The following is an 11271-nucleotide window of genomic DNA, read 5'->3' as shown; positions in this document are numbered from 1 at the left end:
CTGACGAGTTGATGGGTGCAGCACACCAACATGGCACAAGTATACATATGTAACAAACCTGCACGTTATGCAAATGTACCCTAGAACTTAAAGTATATATATATATATATAAAAAAAGTAATCATCCCTCCCCCAAAGCTAATATTTTATTTGTCCTTCCAGAAATTTTCAGGAAATTTGTCTAGTGTATATTTTCATGCATATGTTTGCTAGCACTTTATTTTCTCTGGTTTAATGATATTTTCTTTCATGTTTATTACTAGTGACTTATCTCCACTTTCAATATTTTTGTTTTGTTTTGTTTTGTTTTGTTTTCTTTCCTTTTCTTTTTTTGAGATGGAGTCTTGCTCTGTTGCCCAGGCTGGAGTGCAGTGGCATGGTCTCAGCTCACTGTAACCTCCACCTCCTGGGTTCAAGTGATTCTCCTGCGTCAGCCTCCTGAGTAGTTGGGATTACAGGCACACGCCACCACGCCCAGCTAAGTTTTGTGTTTTTAGTAGAGACAGGGTATCACCATGTTGGTCAGGCTGGTCTTGAGCACCTGACCTTGTGATCCGCCCGTCTCGGCCTCCCGTAGTACTGGGATTACATATGTGAGCCACTGTGCCCAGCCTTCAATAGATTTCTTAAGCCTACATGTTACTATTTTCTTTACTCCTGTATTAATTGATAATTTGTCACCAATAAAGTAGTCTTCTCCTCCTCATTGCCTTAACTCTACTGGTACCAAGAGAAAGGTAACGGTCTATAGGACAGCTAGTTCTTGGACTTGCATTCTGGAAACACAAGAGACTTGCCAGGAGTGTAGGGTATATGCATACTTCCAAAAAGAGTAAAGAATTATGGTTTGCTGGCTACAGATGGTGATCGAGGGTTATACACATATTCAGTTGGAGAAATATCTCAATGACTTGTTTTATTTTTTTCCAGCAGTAAAAAAAGTAACTTTAGAGGTGTTTCTGATTTGGTATGTCTGGGGTGAGGACTAAGAATTTGCAATTCTAACAAATGATTTGGACACCAATGCTGTTAGTTCAGGGGCTGCACTTTGAGAACCACTGCCTATTTCAATGGTCACATCCCCAGTTCCTGGAGACAACGCACTGTATGAGCCATCACACAGATCACACTCCTCGGGGCACCTACCCCTTTTGTATTTGCTTTTCATCAGCATGGGGGAGAAAGAAGAACACATAAAGTCACATTGAAAGTGTACACTTCGGGGAGTAGACAGTAGCAAAGCAGAATGGCATGGTAAGGGCTTGGAAGTTTTTCCTTTTATTCTTACGGAGGGTGGGGTGTGATTTACATTTTTTTGGTCTCAAAGGGTAGAGGAGCAGTTCTTAATCCTCAATGTGTTTCAGAATCACCTGGAGTGCCCTCAGAGACTTGAGTTCAGTAGGTCCTTGGATAGGATCCAGGCATCTGCATGTTTATCCAGCATCCTGGATAATTTTGAAGCAGGTTTTCTAAGGATTACACTTTAACTAATAATGATTTTAGAAGATAGAAATCCAAGTGGACACTTAATCCTACATGGGGGAGAAATCAAAGATACTATCAGGCATTTTCTTTTTATGAGTTGTACATGAAAGTTTAGGCACTAGAGCAGGCGGCAGCAGTTTATTTGATTATTTTTTAAAAATAGGCAGAGAAAGAAGCAGAGCAGAAACTGACAGTGTAGACAGGAGGCAGTGAAGACCGAAGGAGCTGCTCAGTTAAGAGGTGATTGCATTTCATTTGCATGAAATGACCAAATGCAACAAGAAAGCAGTCTGGATGGGGAAATCCCCTTTACTTATAAACAGAGAGCTAGCAGAGAGGCGTTGTTGTTGCCTTTTCAAAAATCAGTTGTGAAAAGACAAAAAGTAGGAGTGGATGGCAGAAGGAGACCAGGTGGCAAATCGAGGAGCTACAGCAGGAGTGGGAGTAGAGATCACCGGGTGTTAAGGACATGCCGTCAGCAAGGAAGATCCCAGTGGCAACAAGGCATGAAATCCTGCAGGTGCAGCCAGTGCAGACCTGGGAATAAAACTACCTATCCCTTGCCTACTCAGTCATTAGAAAGAATGAAAATACTACTCTGTATGTGTGTTTGTGTGTGAATGCATGTACATGTTTGTGTGTGCGTGTGTCAGAGAGAGACAGAGAGAGAAAGACATCAGGCCTATGACATCAGTTTGGATGTCATGAGTGTGTCTGAGTATTCAATGTCCTGATCAGGCATTAGGAGTATCAAGGAGTTAATCTCTCATATATTAATAACAGAAGTAAAGATGGAAACCCTTGCAAAATCAGCCGTCAGAAGGCAAAAGGAGAAGGACATAATATTCACATATTGGGAAAAATGTTCTCCTGCCTCTGGAGCAATGTAGTAGGATCTTGTTTTTAGTTCACCTGTGTGCATATGTATATGTGTACACAAGATTATTATTATTTTTTTTGAGTGTCGCTCTGTCGCCTAGGGTGGAGTGCAGTGGTGGGATCTTGGCTCACTGCAAGCTCCGCCTCCCGGGTTCACGCTATTCTCCTGCCTCAGCCTCCCGAGTAGCTGGGATTACAGGCACCCGCCACCACACCTGGCTAATTTTGTTTTTGTAGTTTTAGTAGAGACAGAGTTTCACCATGTTAACCAGGATGGTCTTGATCTCCTGAACTCGTGATCCGCCTGCCTCGGCCTCCCAAAGTGCTGAGATCACAGGCGTGAGCCACTGCGCTCGGTCAAGATTTGGTTTTTACAAGTATTTCATCATGTCCTTTAGTTTCCTCCAAACTGCAATGCTTATTTGATTTCAAATCTTTCCTTTAATTGCTTCTTCATATGAAATATCTTTCTGTTTCCTTCCCTAACTGAACCCTAACTTCAGAACCCTAAGATTTTCCCTGAGTATTTCTAAGTTCTCTGGCCTTTTCTATCTCTGAATTTAAATCATAGGCAAGGATTACCTTCTATGCACAGCCCACCCTCTACCATTCTCCTGAGCTCAAGCACAAAAACACTGTATTCTAGAAGTTCCCAATAAATTATTGTTCAATGAATTAATGAAGAAAATACAGATTGAATCTTCTGGTGATGGATACTTTTGACTTCCTCTGTGGCATCCTTCCCATTCCACTGTCTCCCATCACAGAATATCCACTGGTTGGGTGGGGCTGACTCCACCCCCTAGCTCCAGGAATGGGCCTTGATTGCCTTAACCAGTCAGTGGATTCCTCCCCACTGTCTACTGTGATTGGTTTAGGCATAAACCTGGTCCAAGCAGAATGAAGCTCAGAACTTTTTCTCTGTAGTTGGGAGAAGTTCGCTCTCTTAGTGGACAGTGCCAGATGTGATGACTGCAACTGTTGCAGTTTGCTAACGTGAGGGAAGCCAGCTTGAGGGTAAAGCCAACACCCAGAAGGCAGAGCATCATTCAGAATGGGAGCTGGAAGTCTGATGAAATCATGCTGAAGCCATGACTAACCTCTGGAGGGTACAGTCCTTATTTCCTTTATGGTTTAAGCCAGAAAATGAGGTTATCTATTACTAACCTCCCTGTTATTTATGGAGTTCCCTCTGTTTTTAAATCTTTGGGACACTATGTAATTTGTCTTCTTGCAACTTAATTCATTTAGGAAAATAGCAGTCTTGGATAGCATTTACTCCCCTAGTAAAATCAGTACATACCTTGCTGTTTATGCTGAATCTAACAAAAGTCATGTTCACAACAGCTAAAATAATAAATTTGAGAACTGTTGCTGCCCTAATTTCTGTTCAGAACAATCCGTGTTAGTATACACTTAATAGTACTGATATAGACTTCTTACCTATTTATATAGCAAGCATTTCCTGAACATTTAAATTCATTCTAATTGCATATAGATAGGCATATGGTATATATGGACACTTTGCCAAAGATTAGCTTTTGTTCAACATTCCTCAGTGTTTCCGGCAAGATTAAACGTAGATACCTTTTCGATGAAACTGAAGAGACCCCAGCAGACATATGGATTTTAGCATCTCTGTGGTATACATTTCTAAACAGCACTGCAGCTGGATGTAAAGCCGACAGATTTCTGGATGGATCTCACCATCTTCCGGGCTGCAACAGAATGAAAGAGAAAAGCTGTGAACATTCTCAAGATTTCACTCATCAGCCATTTGTCTCAGCTCCGAGAGGGAAAAATGCTCAATAAAGATTCCTTAAAGCCTTGATTCTAAAATATAGGACTTCCTGCTTTGAAACCAATGACCAATGTGACAGTTCTTATGTAAGTCTCTTTCTGACTAACAGTTCTTAATTTTTTCCCCCTTCAGCAGCAGAGTTCTGCCGGGAGCTTAAAATCATAAATGCTTTACATAATTGAAAATATCAGACATCTTCAATTGAGCTGTTGGAACAAATTTCCAAAATATATTTAAACCATAAGAATCTCCTAGCCTGCAAGAAGAGATTAAAAAGCCTTGTTTTTAAAGAAACTGACAAGAGCAATTCAATTACCAGTTGTAAGACAGCTCTTTAATATTAGGGCCCTCGTATAATATGATTAGAGAGCAATTTACAAATTATTTTTATCAAGGTTTTTTGTCTCAGTCTAAAGGTTCTTCCTTTATTGTTTGCTATTGCTAATTTACGAGAGACCAAATGTTTTTAACGAAAAAATTAAAATGTCATGAAAAAAGTAATAAAATTCTACTAATTATGCTTAACAATCTAAAGCTAAATAAATGCTGAACTTATGCTCTAAAGTTTATTCTAAAGTCCTTGTGTCTTCCTCTATTAAATATGATAAAACATATATAAATGATAAAACATGGAGCGATCACTTTTGTCTTTAAGGGGAGAAAAACTAGTTGATAAAACAATTTTGTATGCGACTAAAATAGCATGTGTTGAATAAAACAAGTCAAATAAAAGGGATACAGTTTAGAGATAGATTAGAAATAAAAGAAAGCCTAAAAGTGAACTCTATCAAATGTCTTAATGAGTTAACTTTACTTCCATCCCTATTAATTTAAAATGCAATGAAATCTGATTTTTAAATATAGCATTTGGATTTGATTTCTTTGTAATGTGGGTCAGTGGCAAAATATCAGGAGGTAATTTTCAGATAAAAATAACGACTTCAAGTTCTGGAATCATAGTAAAGAGAATTTGTATGTACACAGGGCTTTACAATGATAGTTTTCATTTTCAATACTTATTTAGTCGATGAGCAAGAGTTGATCTAACCATATGGCTTATGTAACACAAGGAAATGCAAAATTCTTAGCCTCAGCATCAGTGATGCCTGCACATGTTTTTACTGTGTCAGACAGAATAAAGTACCTCAGAAGAGCTTACATGCAAAATTTGGCTTCATCTGAAAATTAAAAGATGTTATTTTCTCATTGGTGTCTCGTGGGTGCCGCCCTAGGCCAACATAGGAAGCAAGTGTATTTCTGGGGAAAATATCAGGTTTTTTTTCAGAGCATCCTCCCATAGGTGCCTTCCACTCTCAAGCTGTCCTCCGATTCTCCCATCTCACCCCACTCAGACATACCCAGACATACACACACACACCCAGACACACATACACACCCCCCTCTGATTATTTCATATCATCTTCAGCCTTCACAGTCTCTGACTGTGTCCTATTCCCTCGTGGACCTGCTAGATTCTGAACAGATAATGGGCATTAATTGTTCATGTAATAAAAATTGATCCTTGTATGTTATCTACTGATACATTTACTTTTCAGAGCAAAATCTGAAGATAATATCTTAATCTAAAAGGAGGGTAAAGGGAAAATATTTTAAGGCAGACAGTTCTTTTCTATGCTGGTTCATCATCCCAACATCAGCTGCCTATTTTCACCTACATATAACATTGGCCCTGCTGGCTCATAGGCAGATATTTTTAAAAATTTTGTTTTTAATGGACACATAATAATTGTGTATACTATGGTATAGAGTGTGATGTTTTGATACATGTATATATTGTATAATGATTAAATCAGAGTAGTTGGCAGATCTGTTACCTCAAATATTTATCATTTCTTTGTGGTGAGAACATTCAGAATACTCTCTTCTAGCTATTTTGAAATATAAAAAAATTATGGTTAACTATAGTCATGCTACTTACTGTGCAATAGAACACCAGAACTTATTCCTTCTATCTAACTGTAACTTTGAACAATATAAAATGCTTCACAAATTTGCATGTCATCCTTGCTTAGGAGCCATGCTAATCTTTTCTGTATATTTCAATTTTAGTATATGTGATGCTGAACCCTCATATGCAGATTTTTTTAAAAAAAACTTTAAAACCTTTTAAAAATCTGTTGTATGTATTGTACATTTTGTGAGTGGGACAATTAGCCAGTACAGTAGCATCCAGGCCATGCAACATTCGTATTTTCAGAAGTACAAAATATGTGCCTAGTGGGGCTTAGCTCCAAAAATATGCAAACTTCATATATGGATGACATTTTATGTAATTTAAACAAATGACTACCATATTAACATGTTTTAAGAACCAGTATATTTAGTATTATTTTACAGCTAGAAAAAGAGAGGTAAAGCAATGCATTAGGTGCTTCTGAGAAAAGGCACGTCAAAACAGATTAAAATGCCTAATTCAAAACGTTTCTTTGGGTGCCATCTCCCAAATGCCTCTGTAACCCACAGAGATTCTCAAACTTGTTTCAAGAAGAACTGAATAGGTGCCACCAGAAATTCAATCTGCCTAACAAAAATTAATTGATGCTAAGGTTGCATCATAAATTTTCTGGTTAACAAAGTCACATATACACTCATATGTTGCCCTTTAATGTCTTGGGAAATTGAAATATAGAGAAAGAAAGGAACTATTTAAAGAAAAGTGGAAAAGTTAAGGTATCTTTTATGTTAGAGTTTCATGATGCCTAGACTAAGTTACTTTAACTTCAGGGCTTGTACAATTTACTTCTCCCTCTTTAGAGCTTTAAGATTTATTACCGTTAGTGATTACTGAAAATTCATTGAAATGCAAGTTGTCAAATGAGTTATAATATGTCTGATGTTATAAGCAGTGAACTGAAATACATTTTTGGGAAACATTAAGAGCATTTGCGTTATTTTCATAACAAATGAGTAAGAGCTGAAACACGGAGAATGAAAGAAGAGCTAAGAAAACAGCAATTTAAAAGCTTGAAACTTCCTAGGGATAGATTACAAGACCTAAGGAAACATTTACATTAAAATGAAATTGGACCTGTGTAATTCCTATGGGAACTGGAAGTAACAACTTAGAGGTAACTTTACCACATGTTACTTATGTTTAGTCTACCACGATTCACTCTAATTAATCAGAGTTTAGGTCTATGAGAGTCACCCCTGAGGGTGATTCTTTTTTTTTGTGTGTATGTGTGTGTGTGTGTGTGTTTTTTTAATTTATTTATTATTATTATACTTTAAGTTGTAGGGTACATGTGCATAATGTGCAGGTTTGTTACATATGTATACTTGTGCCATGTTGGTGTGCTGCTTTTAATTCAGTCAAATATGTTTTATGAGTTAGCGACTAGATTGTGATTATTTATTTTTTCTATTGAGTGTAAGTCAAGAGCTTAACCATTTTGATTAATTTCAAAGCCTTAGTATTGATAGAAAAAACTCTAAGAATTAACTTCAAAATTTCAGTGCTTTAGAGCTCAAGCTGAATCCAAAAACATTTAAAATAATGACCAAATTATAAATCTGCTCTCAACTAACTCCTTGCAGATCAGGATTTAATGACCAAATCATATAGCTTAGGAAACCTGAACTGCTGTAGGAGGAGGAGGCACAAATACAGATTTTGACTAAGTTGCCTCTTGACAATGGAAACTCTCTCTATTGTGAATATTCTTATTTTGTAGTTCAAAAAGTAATCTGACAAAGGCTTGATAGAATGGCTAACTGTAAAAAGACTCATAATGCCCAGTGTTGGTGATGATGTGGAGCAACAGAAATGCTCATACATTGTTCATGGGAATTAAGTGATCTACAACTCCTTTCTAAAAAGTTCTGGAAGTTTGTTATAAAGCTAAACACACACCCTCCTATGACCTGGATTCCATTTCTAGGTATTTGGCCAAGAGAAATAAAAACATTCACAAATAGAGTTCTACAGGAATATTCATGGTATTTTATTTAGATTAACCCCAAACTGGAAACAGCCCAGGTGTCTGTCAAGAGAAAAATGGTTAAAGAAATTAGTACACTTCTACAATAGAATAATACTCAACAATGAAAAGAAGCTAACTCCTGATCCTCAAAACAACATAGATAAATCACAAAAGCCTTATCTTGAATGAGAAAATCCTTACACAAAAGAATAAATACTGTATGATTTCATTCATATGAGGCTCTAGAACAGCTAAAACTGATGGTAAATATTAGAACAGAGGTGGGGAATTGACTGAGAAGGGGCATAAGTGAACTTTCTGGGGTAAGGGTGATATCCTGTGTCTAGATGGAGGTTTACTTACACGGGTGTATACATTTGGCAAAATGTATTGAATGGTACACTTAAGATTTGCATTTGATTACATGCAAATTTTACTTAAAAAAACAAAAGCAAATATTGAACTAAGTTAATGCTATATATGCTGAATTGTTTATGAGTAAAGTTTACTGATATCTGCAGGTTCAGAAAAATGAAATGGATTGCTGGTTGGACAGAGGGATAAACAGACAGGTAGATATGTAATAAAGCAAGCATCGTAAAATGTTAATTGTAGAATCTAGGGAGTGGGTATTTATTTGATGACTGAGGATTTACATTTACCTAAATAATTACATGGGATAAATTAATCAAAACCACTGGGAGGCTTCATAATTGGTAGGGTCAAGTTTAGGAGTTAACACACTGGGGATTTTAGTTATGAAATGTTTTGGCCCTGTATCTGTCTGCTCTTTTGCTGAGATTGCCAGACTTTGGAGGCCTGTGTAGCTGCTAATAGCTTTTTAAAAAAATAGCAAAATGTTTGTTATTTTAATGGTCTGTCCCTAATGTAATGATTTATGTATTTAGCTGAAGGGAGTAAGACATAATGAAAGGAAAATTGAATCCTGGAGTCAGAAAACTTAGATTTAAATATAGGTTTGCCCCTTAGAATTGCGATCTTAGGAAAACTACTTTAACTTCTCTGAGACTCCGTTTCCTCAGCTGTAAAATTGGAATAACACCTATATGAAGTATCTCAAGGTTGCTGCAAGGATCAAATGAAATCATGTGTGGGAAAACAAGTATAAAAGGGAAAGGATGGTAAGAAGTTGGCTGCAATTCCTTTTAGCGCATCAAACTTGTGTTTAGTTAGCCTTCTGCTTGAACATAGTCTTTACTTATAAAAATTATCTGCTATTGTATGAAAGTCTTTATTTGCTTTACAGTTCCCTAATACGGACTTTGCTTAAAAAATATGCCATTAAGCTGAGGAAAAAAAAGTGTGACCTCACTGACAATCACTCAGCATTTTACAGAATTTAGTGATGACAGAAAAACACTCAGGGTTTGTCAGCTAGCAGAAATGGAAACAGAACTCCCGTCACAACAAATATATCTAAGTTTCTCTTTTTGGAATCAATTCTGTTGTTGGCTATTATGCCAAGTGGCAAGGAAAGACCAAGGAAGCCAAAACAGGATGAGGGAAGGGGACGGTATCATTTGCTTTCTTTTTTAGAGCAAATAGGAAGAAAAGGGATTAAATGACTTCTCCAAAGAGAGTGAGCTCCAGGATCTCTCTTCAAATATCCCCACTGGTTCCTCTCAAATGAATTCCATTTACAAGGATACACCCTAATTCAGCGCCAACTTCAGTGACAGCTTCAGAGCTTCATATGGCTTCAGTGAGGGAGCTTCCTCAAGGTGGTCCCATATATCTATGTAATCATTGGATAGTTGGGGGCAGGGAAGATACAAATGTGTGTGTAAACCCAGTTATTAATTTTGGTTTCAAATTCTTAAAGGTAATTACAGACTCTCATAGATACAGAACAGGTGCCAGATCTCTACTGAACAACTACACTATTTCATACCAAAATAAGTACTACAATTAAAAAAAAAAAGAAGCCCAGTTAATTAGAAGAATAGAAATAAGACATTTTTCAAGGCATTTACACATATTATAGTTGAGTCTTGTCTCCATTTTTCTCATAATCTTGCTCTAGTGAGTTTTGATGAAACTTGTGCTTTAGGTGGAAATGTGTGTTGTTTTTTGTTCATACAGAGCCTTAGCAAGTGTGATTCCAGCAGGAGCCTTTGAAGAATAATTGCAGTAATTCCCCTCTCTTCACAGCATGTTGTTTCGTGGGAACATATGGCTGGCTCTGTGACTTCCTCACCACTGAACATGAGCTGAGATCAAACTCTGCCCTGAAGTTATTCAGGTTCAGTCAGAAATAAAACTTGACTTTTAACAGGAAAGGGGAACCTGAAGTACAATGGAATTTTCTTTTGGTGGCTACTTGGGGGACCTATATGTAAAGCAACAGGCCTCAGAGGGGCCAGCACCTTTTACAGTTTCTAGCGATATTCTGGTGACCGTCTCCCTGTTGTCCCTTGCTTGCCCTTGGCCAGTACCTTTGCCATTTCCCTATGACCCGGTTGGGAGAGTTGATAAATAATGGGTAGCATTACTAAGCACTTTATTCACTTTTTTTCATTTAAAAAGTAAAAACCATATTTAAACATTTAAACACTAAAAAAAAAAAAAAATCAATAACCATCAGTTCCCTGACCTTCGATGCTTATAATGAAATAAGACTAAAAATATTACGATTAAAGTCATCTTTTATTCATCTTAAATGTAACTGTTAATGCAATACTGGGGAAAGTTGGGAATAAGCGGTGACATTTGGGGCAATTCTGAAAGGGTGGTCTAGGCATTTCTCAGGGCATTGGTAGTTGAAAGAGTTAATGGTCGATAACATCATGACTTCGTGTTTTCGTGACAGGAGTATCACTCCTAAAACTCATGCTTATTGGCAAGGAGAAAACTAACAAGTACAAGGCACCATTTCTTAAATCTTTAAAATAAAATGTCTTTATTATTCTGTCTTGGCCTCGTCTTCCACCTTCCTACCCTTTTTGGCTTGAGGGTCTCTTGACCTCTCCATTTTTCCCTTTGATTCTCTTAATGTTGTCCTGTTTACCATAAAGAGGCAAACAGCTCTTTAGTCTTGGTCTTATAAGGTCTTGTGATTCTCAGAGCTAGCAGAGACAGGTCTGCGACTGATAGAGTCCGAGTGCTTAATTCTTCAATCTCTGCTGGGATGAAAATCAGTAC

General features: G+C 37.3%; 1 protein-coding gene across 1 annotated transcript in view; it reads right to left on the bottom strand.

Moving 5' to 3' along the window:
• Positions 1-11271, bottom strand: part of RGS7BP (regulator of G-protein signaling 7 binding protein) — a 111211-nt gene that overhangs the window by 32801 nt on the left and 67139 nt on the right. Inside the window, exon 3 of the mRNA XM_011976514.1 lies at positions 3952-4082. Within this exon, the coding sequence (XP_011831904.1) occupies positions 3952-4082 (131 nt within the window). The remainder of the gene's footprint in view (positions 1-3951; positions 4083-11271) is intronic.

The sequence above is a fragment of the Mandrillus leucophaeus genome, unplaced genomic scaffold (assembly GCF_000951045.1).
Source record: "Mandrillus leucophaeus isolate KB7577 unplaced genomic scaffold, Mleu.le_1.0 Scaffold1678, whole genome shotgun sequence".
Taxonomy (NCBI): domain Eukaryota; kingdom Metazoa; phylum Chordata; class Mammalia; order Primates; family Cercopithecidae; genus Mandrillus; species Mandrillus leucophaeus.
Note: the sequence above shows the minus strand (reverse complement) of the source record. Positions and strands in the feature narration are given on the sequence as shown.